Source organism: Pterocles gutturalis, unplaced genomic scaffold (genome assembly GCF_000699245.1).
Source record: "Pterocles gutturalis isolate BGI_N339 unplaced genomic scaffold, ASM69924v1 scaffold13256, whole genome shotgun sequence".
NCBI lineage: Eukaryota > Metazoa > Chordata > Aves > Pterocliformes > Pteroclidae > Pterocles > Pterocles gutturalis.
In genome coordinates, this window is record NW_010098094.1 from 57,931 (window position 1) to 79,632 (window position 21,702).

General features: G+C 45.9%; 1 protein-coding gene across 1 annotated transcript in view; it reads left to right on the forward strand.

The window, feature by feature from the left end:
• LOC104472166 (vascular endothelial growth factor receptor kdr-like) overlaps positions 1-21,702 on the forward strand; it is a 90,352-nt gene that overhangs the window by 26,284 nt on the left and 42,366 nt on the right. The window contains exons 8-10 of the mRNA XM_010087736.1: positions 81-256; positions 11,233-11,383; positions 13,922-14,027. Of these exons, the coding sequence (XP_010086038.1) occupies positions 81-256; positions 11,233-11,383; positions 13,922-14,027 (433 nt within the window). The remainder of the gene's footprint in view (positions 1-80; positions 257-11,232; positions 11,384-13,921; positions 14,028-21,702) is intronic.

The following is a 21,702-nucleotide window of genomic DNA, read 5'->3' on the forward strand; positions in this document are numbered from 1 at the left end:
CAGTTTGGTACCGGGCGGGTTTTCTGAGGGCTAACATGGGTGCACGCACACGATGGGCATTGACGGGACTTTCAAACCAGGTACAAGGACGGCAAGCTGATCAAGGATAACCACACCTGCTACGAGCCGGATCCAATGAAGTACAGACTGGGCATACGAGATGTGAGACCAAAGCATGCTGGAAACTACACCATCGTCCTGAGCAACCCAAAATATGGCCTGTACAAGAACCTCACCATGCAGCTGGTAGTGACAGGTAAGGACTTCATGTTTATAATGACTTCTACCGGGTTCTTTCTGATTTTTTGCTGTGACCCTACTTTACCAGTCAGCAGGTCCCCCCCACGCAGCCGACAGGAGCTGAGGCAGCACGGTGCAGATTCCCCCCTCACGCAGGAACCACTGCAGATCCATCGTTTCACTACACGTTAAATCGAAGCAACAGAATGGAGAGCTGGTGTAAGGAGATAGCCTGAAACTAGGGCAGCTAAAGGCACTTTCCTGCCTGAAACTAGGGCAGCTAAAGGCACTTTCCGCTGACATTTGCACCTCAGCATCGCCCTCAGCACCCTTCTGCCAGGACAGGAGCAGAAATGGCCTGAAAGTGAACAAAGGGAACAGGACTCGAATTTTAACAGGAGTTTGGGAGAACATCTAGTAGTGAGGTCTTAGAGCTAGGGGTACAGTTTCCCAAGAGAAGTGGTGGAAGTTTTATCCCTTGAGATTAAAAACTAACTTGGGCAAAGCACTGGAGAACATCTGCTAGGACAGGAAAAGTCCCAATAGGGCTGACGGAAGGAACCCTGTCTTTTATGTCTTTCCATCATCCTGCTACAGAAATACTGTCTAAGTCTGTATTTTACGTACTGTCATTTATCTGCTGGGAGCACTTGAGAGACAGGTTCATTTTCAGAGGAATCTGGAGAAACCTGAAGTAAACTGTGGTGTGCACTGAAGCAGGTTCACTTGACACAGAGGGAAAATAGATATTGGAATCACATTTATGACTCTCCCTTGCTGGGGTAAGGGAAGACAGAGCCACATTGTCTCTGCACATCCACCGTCTCTTTTAATCCATTGAATTTGGCAACAGAGATGGAGTCATGAGGCCAGGCAGGAGCTCAGCAAAGTTAGCGCTGCTTCCCTTTGTGCTTCCCGAGGCTCACCCAGGCACTGAGATAGCAAAAGTTACTGCGATAGGTTTGATTGCTTTTTTGTGGCGAGTTCTTTTCTCTTTATTCTCTTTACACCTAAAAAGAGTCTCAGTCGCCCTGTTTTGCACACTTATGTACTCTTGCACCACATAACTTCCAGCATTTGTGTTTTTCTCATTTCACCATTCAGACAGGGATAATGTCTAACAAATAAAGAACTTGTCACTTAGGCACATTTGGCTGATTAAAAATGCTAAATAAGATATGGCAGCTTAACCCACCTTAAACATGACATCAACTACTGTGTGATTTAGGAGCGGGACAGCTGAGAACATGGTCAGGTTCCGCAGCTCAGATGAGGAGGAGGAACGTGTGAAGCTGCAGGGATTCGTTCACTTGAGATTGTTTATCCGTACAATGGTTTTGCCTCTTGTTAAGAGAACGGAAGCAGTCAAAGGAAGAGAAAATTCAGAATGATAATAAACTATCTTGTCAAGGTAAATATTGGTGTTTGCACGCAAAAGAGAATGTTTACTTGAAGAGCAGCCGTTCCCCAAATAGGCATATGAAAAACAAACAGACCTTGTTTGGATCAGCGAGACGCTATTTCAGGATGAAACCATCCCATGCTCCTAACTACAGGACAAGCCTTTCATCTCCACTCTGTGTCCGAGGCTGTGGTATTCTGTCTCTCACACCCGGTGCGTGCCTAGCGTGGGGCTCACTGGTAGCCTTGCTGAGAGATCAACCAGCAAAGACTTCTATCAGGAATCACTATTTCACTGCAAAACCCCCGTTCCTCAGGAGTCTGCAGAGTCCAGCAGCTGCAGGAATGTTACAGACGGGAGAAGGTGCCGCATGGAGAAGCACAGGAAAAATGAACAGCAAGGGTTTCTCTTCTGGTAAAAGAACATCATCCCAGAAAAGACAGCAAGGAAAGGAAAATATCTGCCCAAGAGTGCCAAGCTAAAGGCTGCAAACAATGCAGATACTTGCCTTGACTGTAGCCAGGTCTGACACGGGACACCCAGAACTCTCTCTTGCCTTTGCCAGGCTCCCTGCAGCACTAACCTGACATGCGGGATGTGAAGCACTCAGCCCAAGGAGAAGGTCATTTAGCTGAAATGCACGTGGGTAGAGACCAAAAAAGGCAAATTTTCCTCTTGAAGCTTATCCAACAGCAGCAAACTGCCTTTTTCCTTGTGCTTTCAGCTAGAGCAAAGGGACTGCTTTTTCAGATCTCCACATCCTTTGCTTTACTTAAAAAAAAAACAAATTCTGAAGCTCCAAACTGAATGCAGATTTATTTTTTTTCCCCTTAACTCCTCAACAAATAACCTGACACTTTATCTGCAGTCATCATGACTGATATCCTGGTATCACACCTGAATAAATTGCTTGAAGTTTCAGCAGACACTTAGACACGGAGAGGGAGACCAAAACACGCTTTTTAGCTGTTTCATGCAGTGATTACCTTGCCCACCGCTGAAACACAACCACCTCTGAGCTGGAAGGGGTGATTAATGTCTCTAGTTAGAACCATAGGCAGCCTGCAACTACTGAGGCTGGAATTTGAACACAGGGATTAGCAGACTTGATAGAAAAATCCTCTACACAGTGGTAGGAGCATCAGTCTTGCATCATGTCTAAAAGGTGGAGCCTGCAGCAATTCCGCACCCAACAACCCTCACTCTGAGTACCAGCACCCTGCTACTGAGGGGTGACATTGCTTTCTGAGTAACTGCATTGCTCCCCAAAAGCCAGGGCCATTCTTCTGAATTTAAGAGATGCATCTGTGAAAGTGAGTTCTGAGCTGTCCTATTAAAATGGAAAATTATTTAAATAGACTTTTGAATGAGAAGATAAATGTCATGTGAATGTTCTCCTTTGCTGCAAAGAGTTGCTGCATTGAAGAAATGATAAGTAAGCACACAGCCCCCTCTCCTGTGAGTCTCTTCAAAATAATACGTCGTCCATGTTCCTGAGCATCACAGCTCCAACTGGCAGCCAGCGTGCTGTGACAAACCCATCCCTGGGACTCTCAGCTAGGTGCAGTTTAGAGTTAACAGTGCTGTGAATTGTTGTTCATCAACAAAGTGTAAAAAGCAGCAGGACTCATTCATCAAATTGCACTATATTATATATTTTTGCGATGTATTTTATTCAGTGGTAATGGCAGCAGAAGAGAACCCTTTAAGCAGGATGAGAAGAGGGCAAGAAGTCATCTGCTTCAGCCCTGCAGGACTTGCTCCATGTTAATGAACAAAATATCAGGAGCTATATCCCCCCAAAGTTTGATATGGCCATAAAAGTGCTGAGTGTCTGCAGAGAGCAGAGGAATCCATTGTCTCAGCTTCACACAGGCAAGAAGGAGCAAAATCAGCAAATAAGAGCTGGGTGGGAACTGATAGCAGCGCCGGCCCGGGGCGGGGACCTGGCTGACAATGTTCAGGAAGGAGGCAGATGAAGACGTGCGAGTGCTGCCTGGCCTGGAGGAGAATCATGCTGCTATTCAAAAAATGTCTCTTTAAGAAGTGGCTTAGCTGTGCCTCTGGTCACCAGTGCTCCCACTGCAGCTGGAATTTAATCTTGCAGGAGCACATATCTCCCTTGCGGAGTCGCCTTGGCTCATTCTAGGACTCAAGTCCCCAGGAGGTAGCTGATTGCATTTTCAAAACACTCCTTCTTTACATATTTACACATCAAACACTGTCCAAGAAGCGGGGGGTTGCTGTGGTTTTGTTTTGCTTGATTAAATTCTTATTGAGAAAAGCTTCAAGAAAATAATGTCTTGAAGAATTTGGAGGGGAGGGAGCAAGGAGAAGGAACAATCCTAGCAAACAGCTGGTGGCTGCACATCTGAGCCAGCCAAGAAGAAGAAACGTGGGAGAAAAGAGTTATTCCGGGCTGGAGTACAAAGCTGTTTCAGAACAAAACATAAACAAAAAACCCTCAAACCTATTTATGGGCAAGCAGGCTGCATTTCATTCTCACCCTTGCACAAGTCATCTGCATGTATCAGGGTTCTTGCTGAGCTCTTTCTGGAGCAATCAGCATGCTCTGACCACGACGTTGTGAGTGAAGATTGCACTGAAGCCGAAGTTAATTCAAAAATTGGGATGAATAACCTCCTTCACCACTCTGCCTTTCTTCTTTGTCCCAAAGTTTCTCTCCCGTGCTCCCTCAAGGCTCTTCCTACAAATATTGCTTTGGGTTCCAGCTGCTCGAGTCAATTGAAATCACATTCCCTCGTAGAGTCCTGGATCCCCCAAGCCCTTGTGCTGTATCTATAAGAAACGCAGGATTAAGTGCTAGAAATAGCCTCTAACATAAGCCGGAGTAATTCACAGGCTCCTTGTGAATTCCCTCTCTCCTGGGCAAGGACTGCAATAAAAGGTGCACGGAGAATTCACGTGTGCACTGCCACGTGTCCTTGTTCTGTCAGCCAGGTGACCGGCTGTACCTCGATTTGGTACCAGGGAGAATTAGCTCCAGAGCACTTAACGATGCGCATGTGGCCCTGCTCTGCAGTCAGGCCAGCTCTTCAGATTTGGTTTAAAATCAAAGGCCAAGGGAGTTCTGTGCCTGACCTACTTTGGCTTGCAAGGGATGAGTTGACATCAAAGGAGTCCCCAGTGATCTCCGTAAAAGTTAATAAACACACAGTGATCCAAGTGAACAATGCCCCACCACCTCAACCAGACCCAGAAATGGTCTGAAGAGGGAAATGAGCCTTTGGGATGAGGTCAGTATGTTTGGGCTATGCCAGTCCAGAGAAAAAGAGCTCTTGGAGTGAGGGATCTCATTTAAAGCCAGCTGAAGACAGACTCCCACAGTCTCTTGTACATGGAAGGGCCCCTAAAATCTTAAAGTTGGACCCTGCTGCACTGTGAGAAACATGAATTTCTTGGGATTATTAGTGCAACCCACCTGAGCATGGAAGGGCCCCTAAAATCTCAAAGTTGGACCCTGCTGCATTGTGAGAAACATGAAGTTCTTGGGATTATTAGTGCAACCCACCTGATGCCTAGGTTAAAGGACTGAGCCAGATAGGAGCAGCAGGGCTACAGAAAACGATCCGCCTTCACCTTGCCTGTGTGCTTCGGTGTCTGCCAGGACTGGTTTTCCTCTGTGCATCACATCCACCTCCTGCTCCTTGGAGGATGACCCATTCAGGGAAAGCCGAAATAGAAAAGCTCATTTTCCACCTCCTGGGCCAGCCAAGCAAACCAGAATCCTCAAAGTAAAACACAGCCTGTCTCCATCCAACTGCTGCTCCAGCGTGTCCCTCCCCAAGCCCACGGCTTTGCTTGTCTCCTGGGTACGGGCAGCTTCGGGTGGGGAGGACACTCAGGTGAGAAGAGCGAGGGCAGAGAGATGCAGTGCTCCCCTCTATCCTTCAGGTCTCATTGATCAGACACAGGCAGGAGAGAAACAACTGATTTTTTCTGGGACATACATGAAAGAAAAGAAAAAATGCAGCAGCACAAACAGACTGCTGGTGGGCCTTTCTGGCACGCTAATTATTAGCAAATTTTGAAGAATTTTCTCACTGGTACCATGCAAACCCTGCACAGTCGCAGCTCTGCAGCCCAGCCTCCGCGCAGCCTCCGTGCGCTCCCAGGAGAGCCCCTAATGAAAAAGTCAGATGAGCTATTTTCATTTTGTTGGAAGTAGCCAAAGCAATTTTAGGAAGAGGAAGGTGGGGGCCTGCTGGAGTTTGCCAGAAAAAAATCTGAAGCATTCAACTCACATCTTTGCAGCAGCAATCTCTCTCTGACAGCCCTTAAAAACCAGAGCAGGGGGAGTCGGAAAGCGGCAGCACGTGGTGTCCGTGCTCTCTCTCGGCCAAGCCTGCAGGTACATCAGCTGTTGGTTTTCGAAAAGCAGGGAAAGGGGACAGAGACCAACATCCTAGAAAACTGCCTGCTCTGCTAAAAATTAAGCAGTTCATCATTGCACATTAGCTTTGAACTCTGTTTAGCCCCAAAAAACAAGACGGGGAGAGAAAGACAAGAGAAAACTTTTTTTTTTCCCCCCCAAAGCTTGGCTGCATTGGGGTTGAATGACAGACCTGGGAAAGGCGGTACGGGACGGGGAAAGGCAGCTTTCTTCCCACAGTTACATCCAAAAGTGACGGTACAGGGTCAGAAAAACCAAAACCAAGCTGCAGTGCCATTTTAACCACCAACTTCCCCGTAGGGTAGGTCAAGTGCCCTGTGATTTTTCTCAGTATCTGTTCATACAGTACCCGACGGCATGGTTTCACTTCCATTTGCTCCCACCCGGCTGGCGTTCCCAGCCCGTCACAGCGGGTACAATGGAGCAGCAGGGTGTGTGCTAGAGATTAGGCAGGCGACCGATAATCGGTGACCCTCATTCTATTCCTGGCCGTGGTATTGACTCACGGAGAGGTTTTGGCCACTCAATGTATCTTGGCATCTGCTTCCTCAGAGGTACCGTGGGGACAATGTCGTGCGCCCACTTCACAGCAGCCTTGCATGTAGTGCTGTGCAAAATAAAACAAAAAAGCAAACAGAACAAAGCAAAGGCAACCACCCAGTCAAAACCAGCTGGGGTCAAACACAATGTTCTGTTCAGCCTGAAACAACAGTTTTGTTTTCAGGTCATTCAACTAATTTTTTCTTTCTTTCTTTTTAACAAAAAAAGAAGAAAAGAAAAAAAAAAAACAAACAAACCAGAGTTATCACTTGTAAGCCGAGCACCGACAAAGCGTTTTTACTTTGGGGGCAATTTCATCCTCTTTCTCCCATAGTGTTTGACCAGTCCAAACCTGCATTGAGTTTCCTATCCACCACAGAGAATATTCACCTAGCTCAGCTTGCAGAGCTTATATTTCCGTTATGGACCACACAAACATCAGATGAAAGATTCTAAAGACTAAAGTGCAAATTATTTTTGGTTTTGGGAAGCAGAAAGGATAAACAGAAAATAAGTTGTGTCTCTATCAATAGTTTTAATGAAGCCCCACGTCCAGCAAAATACATAAGGTTGAGACTAAATGTTTCACTGGACCACTCTGTGTTATTTTAATGATGTGCTTAATGTGAAAAGATTTTTTAATGGTAGTGAGGAAGGTAAGTAAACAGCAGTTCGGTCAGAGGTCACTGAAAGTACAGCAGTTTCTCTAAAAAAGGCAAGGACACTTGCTCTGTGCTGTCCTCTGTATCTGGATGCTCCTTTGGGTGACAAGCACACAACCCCGTAACAACATCTGCGATGAATTTAGAGATAGAGGCATCTCTTGCAAAAGGGTAATGCCAGAGGGGTACCGTCCTCATCCTTGTACATCTTATTTGCTCCGAATGCCACAGACTAAAGGCAGCAGTAGAAAGCAAGGTGAGATTTACATAATGCTGATCAGTTTGAAGCTTACAGCAAGCAGAACTGCCTTTTGATTGCATTGCCCAGTGCAGCAGCAGCAGCAAAGTCTTTAGTCATTCAGGTCAGCTCTCACACCAGCAACTGCACCTCTGCAAAGTGAGCTGGGGATACAATCACACTTGAAGCCAGAGAGGCCAAAAACCCATTTATTTTGATACACTGAAAGCCATGTGAACATTGCAGCATCCAAAGGCAGCCAGAGACCAGAAAGCTTTTAAGGTTTGTTTGGCTTCTGCTTGAGAAAACTCAGCCTGGGGAGGGCAGCGGCCAAGGGGTGGGAGGAGGAGGCTGGAAGTGCTGCGGTGTGGGGGGTAGCGGGAAGCAAGCAGTGGGACAGTGAAGGATGCTTCAGGTCAGTGCATTTCCCGATCTCCTCTTGCAGTACTTTTGCACTGTCTAGCCCAATGCCTGCTAAAGTCCTCCATTCCCAACAGGTTTGGGTTTTGGGGTTTTTTTTGCATGCTTAAAAGCCAGCATTACACATGCAGATGTGTGTGCGCTGATGAAATCCACACTTCAGATGCACAATTTGAGGTGCAAGCAGAAACGAGCATGGATTTTGGTAGTGCTTACAGATGGGTTCATAGCCCAAGCCTTCCCCCACACCTAACCACCAGCAAAGACAAACGAGAGTTTGTGCGTAATCCACCAGGCTGCGTAGTAAGCAAACATGAAAGAGAAAGCAAAGCACTGTTTGGAGGATGGAGAGAGTTATCTGAGAAACACACTGCGAGGTGTACCTTAGATAATCACTGGCTTTAAGCTAAAAGCTGCTCACCACGCCAACGGGGAGAGCCTTTGTGCAGGTGAGACTGCTGCAGATGCCAGCCCACGGAGCCAACCGCCTAGTTACAGTCTGAGCAAAGCTAAAAGGCCAGTACCCACCACAGAAACCAGTAACTTGTTTCCATCACTGATGGAGGCAACTTCTGTAAGTAGGATTTGTCTCAGAGTGAGCCAAGGGAAGGGAAACGCTTCAGTTGCCTTCAGGAGGCAGAGTAAAATGGCCACGACGGCGTGCAGAGGTTTGGAAAGTTTCCAGCCCAAGAAATATCCCCCGTTTAGGTACCCCCCATCCCCATCACAAACCTGCCGTGCACTGGGACCAACGCCAACACCCGCACAAGCACAAAGAAGGGACATTCAGAGTCGTGGGAGGGCCCCGTCCTCGCCGCGGTACCGCCACAGTGCAGAGTGACACCCACCACCGTGACAGCCTCTGCAGGGAACCGAGAGAGACACGGAGAAAACTGCTTCAGGTTCTGAGTGCCATGCCCGTAATGAGTTACGACCCCACACTGAGTTCTAAGGGAAAGAAATGATGGGGAGACATTTTTAGCCAGCCCCTCAAGTTTTAAGCAAATAATTGCTTCAGCCTCATAAATAGTAATTATTTCAATTGATGAATCATTTTGACTCATTTTAGGTTTCAAGTAATATTTAGTAGTGCCATGCAGTAAAGTAATTGTGGAATTAAGAATCCATTCGTCACTCATGTAAGTTCTTATTTGAATTAGATCAAGTTAAAATTATTATTTCTTTTTTAGAAGGATAATTTAAATGACAGTCAACATGTTCATCATTTCACCAAGAGTACAGAAAAATCTCCCGATATTAAAAGCTTGTAATCAGACCTTGTCCCCCCATATTCTTTCACACACACACACAAGCATACCGCCTCCCTCTCCAAGTGTGTAAAGCTTTCTTCTCACAGCCCAGAAAACATAAGACTTGAGTAACCTTTCACATAACACTTGAGTAACCTTTCACACTGAACTTCTAGAGTCCCTTTCTCCATGCTTTTGAGGTCAGTCCAGAAATGCCGAGCACAGGATTTGAGACTGAAAAGAATAATGTCCGAGATAATGAAAAATGTTCTTCTCTCTCCAGGGAGTTTTACAAAATTGTGTTTCTGATCAGAAATAATTTACTGATGGGAAATGAGATGCCAGTTACGAGGAAATTCAACATTAGTTCCAATAATGTGACCTGTGAATTGCTCACAAATCTCACAGCACTTGATCAGCGATACTCTGCATAACCCAGAGGGATGTGGCGCTGGAAACCCTGCGCCCATGTTCCCGATGAGGATGGGAGTCTGAGAGACCCCAACCACAGCCTGGAGCACTCTCCCGTCTGCTCCCTTCAGCTTCTCCCCCACGAAAAGACTTTGTCTGAAGGGACAAAGGAGCGAGGAGTGGATTTTTGGAGCCTGACAAAACATCATCTGCAGGCAGATGGGGAAACAAGGCTCAACCAAAGGGGATGAAAAAAGCAAAAGGGAACACAGGAGCAAAGCCAAACAACTCCTGGAGTTTGGGTTTTTCAAGTGAAAGGTTAATCAGGACCTAACGAAGGTTAGGTATAGTTAACCCTCACTGAGCCAGCTTACAGCCAATGCCCCTTTCATGTGGTGGGGAAGGAAGCGCTGATGTGTTTTCAGGCAGTGATGATGTCAGAAGATCTTTCAGAGTCTGACCTGTCCACCATGAGAAATGGAAAGCGAGGATCCCACCGAGACATGGGATCAGCCTGGTCAGTCCTCTCCTAGGAGTAGAGGGCTGGAAGGGAAAAAAAGCTATTAAAAAAAAAAAAAAAAAAGAGGGAAAGGGCTCAAGATTGATGAGGTGGGCAGTAGCTCATATTTACATATCTGGGGCCTCCTTGACAGCAGAAAAAATAAGTTAACCCGAAAAGTAGAAATCTAATCTACATTCACTTCCCAACTTGTCAAAAGCCCTCAGCGTAAAGCAGCCGCACTTGGCTGCACAGAGGTGTTCCACAGAGGGACCCCGACCAATAAATCTGTTTGATTTCCTGTTATGAGAAGCAGACAAAGAGATATGGCTAGGGATGGGCAGAGCTGTCTGCATAAGGGAAGAGCCTGTGCTTTCACCCCAAACTCCAACCCACCCTCTCCGAGGTTAGGAAAAGTTCAGTTCACTTTGGGGATTTTTTCGCATTATTTCTCATTTTTGCATGTTCCCGTGGGAGCTGGAAGTAGATGGGACAGAGCATTTCTTTCCTGTTGGCAACAAGCAGCCCTGAAAGTGTCACACAAAAGTTTGTTCTTGTGAGATTTCCAGTCCAAGGGTGTGATCCTGCAGCCCCTCCAGATGCGAATAACACAGTGACATTTTTAATGGTGTTGCTCTTGGTGAGAATTTCTCGGCATTACTCTACTCGTGTTTTCTCCCCGCCACTTCTTCCTTGCTTTCCTTGCCCCTTCATCCAGTGCACGATACGCATGAACAGAAAAGGACAGCAAAGTTTTCAGATCAAAAAGCCTTTTTCTTTTCAAAAACCCTGGGGAGAACATGCACAACGGTAACGATATTGCAGAGCAGCAGCTGTTTGATAAGTCCCTGACCAATAGAGATCTCCATGGCATACATTTTCCAGAGGTATAGCAGGTCCACGACAACATTTGAAAGCAGTTAGGATGAATGTGGCAGCATTTCAATGTCTTTTCTGAAACATCACAACTAACACCCACGTTCCTGCAAATGTATACTTCCAGTATCGCCCTACAACTTCAGCGACCCTCCCTAAAGCATCGCTGTGACAACGGTGAAAGGTTTCAAAACCTCTGATGGAAACAAGACCATGACTATGGATGTAAATTTGCTCTTTGAGTTTATTTTGTTGATGGTGGGTTTTTTTTTTTCTTTAGAGAGACCTAAAATCTATGAAAAGGAAACTGATTTTGATAAGATTGAGCGGGTGGAATTAAGAAGCAAACACAAAATCCAGTGCACCGTGAGTGGGAATCCGGACCCGAAGATCGAGTGGAAGTGGCAGCCCTGCAGCCTCGCAGACACACTGTAAGTGGATGTTCCTATGGGTGAACACCTTGTAAAATACTTCGGTAGTTTCAAGCCAGTTTTTCTTTCCAGTACATCCTACCTATCTTCGTTAAAAACCACAAGCAGTGATTCCCCACCTAAAGATCTCCAGGGTTATGAGCCCAGCAGACATCTAGCTGTGTATGATCTTGGAGTTACAAACATCTTCTACATTACCAGAATTGTGCCAGATAAGTTTAAAGTGACTAAAGATCAGGTGTGAACTTTCTTTAATTTGACCAGCAATGCCCCTCTGGCTTACCAAGATCTTTTCTTACTCCTCTTGGACGCAGCCTACGTGGCTGACAAAGAAAAACCAGGCAGGTTCTTTCCATGTAGAGGTTAACACACTTTTTTCCCCTCTAAGAGCTATTGTCAGACAAACCTGCTGAAGGCTTGGCTCCATTTCGTTGCCATATGGAATTTATGCCACTTCCTAAGGGCTGTCTTCACTAATGCTCACACCGAGCATGGGCTCCTGTGGAGCATCTGCGCTGCAGAAGCTGGAGGAGGTAACCAAGCCTTCGCGCCTCTCCAAGAACCCTTCTTTGCTCAAGTCTGGAGGCAGCCTGAGGTGTGAAGACACAGAAACAAGTCACTGGGTCAAAACTGTCAGAGAGGAACGAGGCAAGTTAAAACACAAGATACCTTTCGAGATTTGCCTTATACAAGTAGACATTTTCTCTCCTCCTGCTGTTATATGAGCAGAGTGATCTATAGAGGGAGGTCTTGGCTACTGAATACTTCCCCAGTAGCCCCAAGGGACATACAGGAGCCATGTACAACACTCCTGACTGCACTTCAACTCTTCCCTGCAATGACAGCGCTGAAGTCAGGTTTTCCATCCATAAAAATGAAGGCGGCAAGAGAGAAAATTGCTGGATGGTCCCTTATTTTCTCACTATTTCAATGCTTTTCCAAATGCTGCGAATGGCAAGTCACGAGACAGGGAAAAATCACAGAGAACCTCCTTTCCCAGGTTCTCGGCTGCAGCAGCCGCAGTGATGTTGGGTGATCTAGTCTCCAGTTGGGTCTAAAAAGTGACTTTGTGTCCCTGCACAAGGGAAGTAGCCCGTTACCTCGTTTAGGCAGTTCCTGCAGGAATAAACCGGCAGGGATTTGTAGGCTTAGGTAGGGCTGTTGGCATCGCAGGTCAGCAGAAGGCACACAAGCGGCTGCTTCGGAAGTGTTCATCGAGAGCAGAATGGCAACACCATCAGGAAGCAGGTTGTGCATTCTGTAGGAAAGCCACAGAGATGACCTGAAACCTTTTCCAGACCTTTCTGTCTTGGGAGGGACAACTGGTCATGAACACTGAATTAAGCCAGACTCGAACCAGCAACCTGGTGGCACAAGACCTCATATAACCCTTGTTCCAGCTCTCTGACTCTCTGATCTTATCAATTTAAGTACAATCGCAGAGTGGCGTCTACCTCTCCTGGCCTCCAGGACAGCCTTATCTTTTTCCAGCAGAAGCTGGAGGAGGATTCCTGTGGGAAATGACACAGACCCCATTTCCTTCTGTTGTCTCACTTCCTCTCTCTCTCTCTTTCTCTCCCCCCTCCTCACTGCTGCACTCTGAATCCCAAAACACTATCATTGTTCCTTATAGCTGTGATGTGATTTGCTTCCTTTGAGTTTTTTTCCCTTCATCCTCAAGACAGAATTGTGCCTTGCAGGAAGTCACTCAAGACATCTAATGAGGCTCTTTTGAGAGCTACAACCCCTCCCTTGACCCAGGGTGTTACCCATGCATCTGGTGCAGATTTGGCAAAGACACGGCTGATTTATGGATGAGTTTTCTGCAGCATTGGCGCTGGGTCATCACCGATAGAAGTGATGCTCCCACCGGAGCAGAGAAGCCTTTTGCCGAGGATGGTGCAGATGTACCTCTCTGCACGATGTGCTCCATCCACTGCTCATCCCCGTAACCGAAAACTGAAGATGGATAACAGACTGAAAGATGGTTATACTCTGGGGAATATGCAATATCGAAGGAGCCTTCTGCTACTGCTGCCCCAGTATTTATCCATTCTACTCTCTCAGCCTGCACTTCATGTTGGAAAGTTGAGCAGACAGACAGACACACTCAGCAACATTCACCTCCCTGCAGTTTTGAAGGACTGGTACTTTGAATTTTGAAATCTTGCAAGTGCTCAAAAAGCCACAGCTGCACTGAGTTGGAGTATAACTCATATTAGCCAGATTAAACTCACATTATTTAATTAGTTGTCCAGTATTTTCTACTTTCAGTCTCCAGAAAGCTCAGGGGGTTTCCTTGCTGGTCATATACTGGTCCTTGTCTACCTCCATCTAGGTGCATGTAAATAATTTCTGAAATGTTGTGATGAAGGAATACAGTAGTTTCACAAAGAGGTAACAGTCTCCAGCAGCAATACCTTTTAGGAGTTTTTAAGACCCAAGACTATTGTCTAAGAATGGCATTCTCTCCCTTTAATAACGCCTCCCCGGGGTTATCTGAGTTCTTGAACACTGCCTTTGCTTTTCTACCTCCAGATGCAAACCCGAAGGGGAAAAAATTGTGGTTGAAGAGAACATGTTCATAGGCAACAAGATCAGAAGCATTGAAAACGTAACCGTGAAGAATGGGGACAAGAGAAAGGTATGTGTCTGATGAACGTCTGAGCAATGATGTCATGGGATAGCTGCGGGCTTTCCGGAGGGGACGCCGCGCTCACACGGAGCTCTCTCCCCGCCGTTCCCAAGCTGCTGCGGGTTGTTAGCATGCTTTGAATTCCACAGCCCTGGGATCATTTTCAGATCTCTGCTGTTTACAAATGCCGGGATTCTGGCAATGATGTCACATACCCTGTTTAAAGCTCTCCAAAGACTTTTTGGGTCAAAAACCTCCCTGTCTCCCTCAGTCTTGAGAAAGTGGTCCAGTGCAGGAGGGGTCCTGTGAAGCGCACAGAACTGATAAGATTCTGAGTTCATTAAAATTCTGAGCGCTTAGAGACCCCCTTGTATGGCCCAACCTCACCTGCTCTCCCCAGAGCAGCACTTAAACACCCGTGTCGCTTAGGGGGCTACGGTGGCCAGAGATAGCTGATCTGATTTTCAGAGTATAAGTGCTTGCGGTCCCTCCCTGTTTTGGCTGGAGTTGTCACCATCTCTTTACCCATTTGGGTTGCCAACCATGTTACCGAGCCAATGAAGGTGGGAAGACCTCCTTCCTTCTACACCTCCCTGCCTGCTTCCCCTTCCAAACAGCGCCGGGAACACGCCTCCTGCATGAACTGCAAAGATCCCAGCCACGAATTCTCTGTTAAACACCTCCTGGGTACCTGTGGTGACACCGAGTGATGCTGTTTACACACGTCCGTGCTCATCCTTGGGAAAATGCTGCAGCTGTTCTGCTCTAGATCCCCAGCCTCCTGGCTGTGCTTCGGAGAAGATGCTGTGGTCTGGCTCAGCCAGTCATTTTACCCGTTGGCCTTAGAGAGGTTTGTGGCTTTAGGAGCGGTTTTGCAGCTACAGGTTTCAAGGTGGATGCTCCAGATAGTTTAGTGGCTAATCCTGCAAGGTGCTGAGTGCTGCCCTTCGTGTCCTGGTATACCTTAAAGCATCATATGGTAATTCTTGGGCTACTCCCATGCTTAAAGTTAAGCACAAAGCTAAAGTGCTTTTCTGGATTGGGTCCAGACTAAATCAGCATCATCTGGTAGGATCAGTGCCGTAGCCATCTGCTCTTTCTCATGGAGACTTTCCAGCTCTAAACATAATCTAAAACAGAGCTCTGAAAACATGGAGGTTGGGCTGGGAAGGAGAAAATCAGTGTTCGCGTTTCATTCCTGAGTTTTCCCCTAGCTGGAAGATATTTATAAATTGGATTTATTTAGATGGCATAGTGCCCCTTAAGCTCTGGTCTTAATGTATTCTCTAAGAATTTTGGATCTTAGGTAAAAGCAGCTGCCTACAAAGTGCGAATTACTTGTAAAAAATGGAGGTCGGTGACATGTACCTACAAACTTTCTTCCTTTTCTAAGACTTTCTGGTTGCTGCCTGGACTGGCAAGCGTTTTGCAGCTCTCATGGCTAGTTTCTCTCCATATATACAGTCTGTCTATAAATCATATATTTAATGATCTGGTGTCCAAGAGCTTAGTTGATGTCTGATGATCAGTCTTAATGTTACGTTAGCCCCCATATAAAAGTGAAGGGTTTCACAGCTGCTGTGACTCAAAAAGTATCTGTTGGTTGCTGAATTGTCCCACATGCTGGCATGGTGAGACACCTCAACAACACAGAATTGGAAACATTTTTCTTTGTTTTATGCATAGGTACACCACTCCCATTTCTTCTTTTTACCAACTTTGCTGAAGCAGATATGCAACTGGGTGAAATTTTAGTCTGCTAGTGGAAGACAGAGTGCAGTCTCTGAATGAGGTGTTTTTGGAGTGCCACAGAGCTCCTGGATCCAGTGGGGCACTCCAAGCACACCCCCAGTCTATGTTGGTGCACGATTAGGGACTTCCTAGCTTTCACCTAATCTCCCCAGAAAGAGGAGGTGCAGCCACCTCCAGGTACAGCAATCAGAGGAGAAGTAGTGCTCCACTCCCACAGAGGACAGTACAGCACCTACCCATGGGTCAGTCTGGACATCACCACGTGCCTGAGACTCCTGCCTGGAAAACCTGGTGGACGCTAGAGTGCTAGAAGGGAGGCACAACAGGGGAGATGCTTAGTGGAAATGAGGACCACGAGGGGAGATGCTTAGTGGAAATGAGGACCTATGCAGTCCAAAAGGGACTCTTCTTGTGCCCTAAGAGCTTTGCTGCTGCTCACACCTTGAGTAAAACAAACCGCCCCAAGGCTGCTCCTTGCTCTGCCCTGCAGAGCCATCTCTGCCCTTTCTCTCCACTCCAGGCATCCTGAAGTGTTCATTTTTTAGACATGTTCAAAAGCTCAGCCCACAACCCTTTAAGTTAAGCTTCCACATATTTCATTATTAAAGTTTCATAAAAGTACTTCTTTACAAGTTACATAATTTTACAATTTATAGTATATTCATTATTTTCATCTCCTGCTGATCCACTGGTTGAAAACATATTCTGAGCTGTCTCCTAATAATTTTGATGTTCTGATTTATTCAAATTCATAAGGCTAGATTTTATGAATCTCAGGTTTCAGCACTTTGTCTCCCTGCTTATATTAGCAGACAATTCCTTTCCTTCCCCCTTCCTGAAGTCCAAGGCTATCTGTGTGAAGTGGAATCTTCAGATAACAGAATGGAACTCAAAAAAAGACCCTGATGAAAACTCAGAGCCTTCAGACTTTTCCTTTGTCTTTATCAGTCGTTATTCCCACCAGAAACGGAATAGACAGGAAACAGCCCAATCCATTCCCACCACGTCCTAGCAAGTAATCCATCTGCATTGACTAGCCAGATGAAATAGTAAAGATGTTGGAGTCTGACCGAGTGTGGCTTTTATTGACTGCGTTATGAAGCTGGGATTAGCTGAGATTGGTTATTTTTCCTCTGTGATTTGAGCCTGTCCAATGATCGCTGGAGTCTCAGAGCAGGAGGAATTTACCTGGTCTCTTAGATTTCTCAGCATCCCTAAAGTTCACCCTCCAAGAACTGCAGCAATACATGCTGGTTCACTGACGTATTAAAAATGCATTAACTTTTCAGTGCTGCTAAGAATATGGGAACAAACCCCCTGAAATTACCAGATCCAGAGTCTTGCTCAAAAGCGAGCTTGCAGGGCAGCAAGTCAGGGTGTTCCCAGCAGACCGACCACTGATGCTGGATGTGATCTTTGATCACATCACGATCTTTAGACATCTATTTGACAAAAGTGGGATGTAAAATTGAGGTCTCTTGTCATCTTCATCATAATGGTTATTCCATTATTATTCCACAGACAGAGAAATTAATTTCACCCCCTCCTGTCTTCTGAAGGCTGAGACTCATTCCTAAAAAAGGCATGTGGTTACCATTACCGTTATGATGTACTTCACTGAAGTTCTGGTCAAACAGTGGTTGAGGCAATTGCATTGTGCCAGTTTAATTTTCACAGTGGTTTTGAGTCAATATTGAACTTTTTACTTTGTGATTTAAGCTACTGTGTAGCTACCTCTGAAGACTGCTTTTTAGCACCAGATGAAACACTCATGATCGCATGAATTGCCTGAATTTCAAGTTGCAAGGAGCTAGGCTGCTATTTTATTTTCTTTCCTGTTAGTAAACTGAACATACTGGCCTGAGCTCTGGAGAACAGGTCATAGCAGAGCAGAGTAGCAACATCCATACATAATTCAGTCCTCCTTGGGGGTTTCTTTTCATCTCTTCTCTCCCTTTCATGTATATACGAGAGAGCAGCCTAGCCATGTGGATGTTTCTGCAATGAAACTCCTGCATCTCTTTTGCTGGTGAAATTCATAACCACTCGAGAAAACTGACCCAAAAATGCCAGGTTTAAATCTGAAGGAACAAAAAGACTACATTAGAGTAGTGGGATGCATTTGGTGAAAAGCCTGCGAACAACTCAGCAGGGCTGTTTAAATCTGTCACCCTGTGTGGGTGCCTGTTCCAGGGAGCTCCACCAGCCTCGTCACATTAGTCTCTGGCAGGGGAAGGTGAACAGTCACGCAGACGGTTTTCTGAACAAAGCACCCCCTCTCTGGGAGGCTAGCCCTGATGTTTCAGGCACTACACAAGCACAGGAGCACGTGGACCACCACACTGTCCTTGGCAGGTCTTCTTCAGAGATCCTGGCTAGCAGGCTTCATCTTCCCTGCCCTCTTAATTTCCTCAGCTGCAATCGCTGGGTGCGAGGAAGCAGCTCATGACCAGCCAGCACCTATCCCAGGGCCAGAGAGTGATCAGTCCCTCACACTAGAAATGTATACCAGTTCCTCCAGAGGCACCTCAGCCCTCCGGCTCTCCGCAGTTTCCTGCTCTGTCCAGCACCTTTCCTGATCCCACCGCACTGCCATCCGCCCTGTGATCGCATTTTACAGGGGCAGGAACGCCTGCTGCCAGGGATGAGAGCAAACCCTACAAGTTCTCAGTCTCAGCTCCCAGACTTCTCTTATCACTTGTCCTCAGTCCATCCTTTAGCATGTTTTGAATGAATGAACTAAGATCACGGATCAGAATTGTCAGGCTATAAAAATAAGTGTTATTCTATGCCATTCAAGGAGATGGATTGGGAGCTAGCTGAATATTTTCTTTGCAAGGTCTCTGGTGAAGTTCCTATAATTTCATCTCCCTCTAGCCACCTCCACCCCAGCTCTGCCAGAGTTAGACAGCTGAGAAGTTTTCCACCCACTTTTTCTGCTCCTCATCTTCACCCACATACAGCTAACGAAGTGAAAGAGAGAAGAATTGTTAACTAAAGCCGTTGGAGGGAGGGATTAGACAAAGGAAAGAGAAAGCAAGGAATAACGAGATATATTAATTCATGCTGGCTCCAGCTTAGAAAAAAGGTCTTGCTGCTCTGTCCTTACTATAAGATGTCTTAAAACACTCATGGTATACGGCTGTGGAATGTTACTTGGCTGCTTCTACAATAGCTTGTTTTTATCAGTTTGAGAACATTACAGTGCAAGACATATGGACTTTATTGAACTATTCCATTATGAGTTTTCCCAGCAGCAATGTCTATTTACTTGTCATAGCTGTTCTTCAAAGATCAGTCATTTTATTTCTCTTCTTATTGAGTTTTAAACTTTGTTTATTCTTTTATAGTAATTATTTATTGGCTAATAATCCGTTCTTTGGGCTCGCAGTATTAGGTGGCCTTTAGGTTAAGTAATAGGAAATGGAGCCCTCTACTTCCAAATTCAACACAGGCAATCAAAACTGGTCCGAAGGATGTTTGGGGTTTAGTATGCGGCGAACTCCCAGGATCTCAGTCCCGCTCCCACTAGGAAGATGTCTAGACATTACACGCCAATAATTTGTTATTAATTACCATTGGTTCCAGCGCAGGCTGCACAGCAGCTAAGGATGGGGCAGCCACACCGTGTGTGCTACGGCTTGTGGCTGGAGCACATCGGCAAGGGTCAAGTGTCATTGAGTCTGAGCTGCTCTTGACTAGGACATCCAGCAGAAGGTAAATGAAAAAGTGCCAGCTTCCAGGCTGTGAATAGCTCATGAGCAGTAATTTCACTGAAGAGAGAAAATGTCTCAAGGCAATTGCAGATTTCACATCAGGATCATTATTTAGGCTGAGCCGAAAGCGCTGTGCTCCGTCTGGGAGCAGAGTTTTCTGAGTAGAAGGCATGAGAAACAGCTTTGGTGGGAGCCCTGCTTCGAGCATGAGGTCAGACAGGAGACTACCAGCTGAGGTCTTTCTGTGATTCCATGAGTCTACATATGGCAAATGCCAACACGTCTCAAACTTTTCTACCCTGGCTCTGATTCCAGGAATGGAAAATACTTTGCCAGGTGCATGGAATAAGCGCACAAAGTAGATCATCCCCTCAGAATTTTCCCCACTCTAGACTAAAGGTCCCCACATGCTGGGACTGTGCCACTCCCCTGAGAAGGCTGCTAACAGTTCTCACTGTTCACAGTGGGAAAAGATTCCTGTGTTGGGTTGCTCAAGTTCAAACCATTTTGTCATTTAACTGCTTTTTGCAGAATTTCCTTGAAATGGTTGATGGAAAGTACAGGGCTGGCATTTAGAACAAAGTCCTTATCCCTACCTGCCACGATGACCAAGAACAGACAAACTTCAATTTTTCACATCTTCAAGGTTGTTCAGCTTGAGTTGCCTACAGAGACAGGTGACAAACAACCGCCAAAACATCAGCACTGCGAATCCTATGGGGTTAGCAGGGGTTGCTTTTCAATGGGATCTCTGTGATTGATTCCAAACAGACATCCTCGATCTACAGATACTTCAAAAAGCAGATACCACTGCTGGCTTCCTAAATGTTGGTAAAAGACAAAACTATCTGGTCTTACAGAGGGAAGGAGGATTTGGATGCCTTTTGGTATGGCGTCTGTGTGTTCCAAAGCATCACTCTGCTGAGGACTGAACCAGGATTAGGTTAGCTTGGTAACTGAGACCTTTATTTAAGATGCTGCAAATCTAATTGGACTCCCAATCTGAGGGATTACCCAGGAGCACACAGCTAGAGTGAAAAGCTGATGCATAATGATTCAAGGGATTCCTTTTATTACAAGAAAATCACTCAAAATCCTTCATTTCTGGCTCTGCAATCACATCTATTTCTCTGGTGGATGCTGCTGGTTTGAAAGTCACATTTTGGAGGACTCTGGGAGGTGCTAGTTCTAAGATGACAGCAAAGTGCGTTATCTTTGTGCTCGGGTGTGTAGCAACTGGTACCCACGTGCACAACCGTGACTTTGAGCAAACAAACAAGAAAATTATTTTCTCTCTTTTCCTCAGTAAATTTTTCCCAGAATTTGTCCCTGGATTGTTTCCCACCAGCACTTTAACATCTTTTTTCACCTTCACATCCAGACACAACGGAGATTAGCTAGGATGAGGTCTCAGCATAGCTATTTGCTCTTTTTTTTCCCCCACTACCATGTCAGACTTTTCTTAGAGACGTTAGCATCTATGTGTTCATGTGCATATGTGTGTGTTTATCTCTGGGCCACCACATGCAGCTTGAAGCATTGCATCAGTTTTCAGAAGAGCCACAGAGTCACCCCGAACACTTTGGACACACTCCAGACTGGATGATTACATTCCCCTTTATGATTTTAACTGGCTCTACAGTATTATCCTCGACTTCCCATCTAGAGCTGTCACTTAGCAAGACTAATAGCTGTTAAATAGCTGTCCAAATGCATCCCTTCTGTCCTCAGCGCCTACATTTATATTGGCTTTTTCTATTCCCAAATATAAAATTCTGAGGTCCAGTAATCATGAGAAGAAAGATCTTGGTCCTGATTCAGCAGTAACTCCGAAGGCAGTGTCTGTTCCCTAAAGCCAGGGTAGTGCTCTGAACATGTGCTTGTTAATAACCTGTGGCATCAGGCCCACTGCTGCAGGAGCAGAAGGAGGAGGGGGAGCAGACGGCTTCTCTGGGTGATTTTCAAGTTAGAGCTATTTTCACATCATAAATAAATCAGAACGGCACAGCTCTTTCTTTGGTGGACACCAGGGGGAGCTGGGTTTACTGCTCTCCTGTTTTCACCCCTAACTTTGGTTTGTCCCTGTTCTTGGTTAATTGCTGGGTTTGGTGCCCATGCAAAGGAGATTCTTTTCCACTTACCCATTATTCTGCTGAAAATGTTCCCCATCAGAATGTAAAATGCACATGGGATCAAAACCTTTGAAACTCATTTCC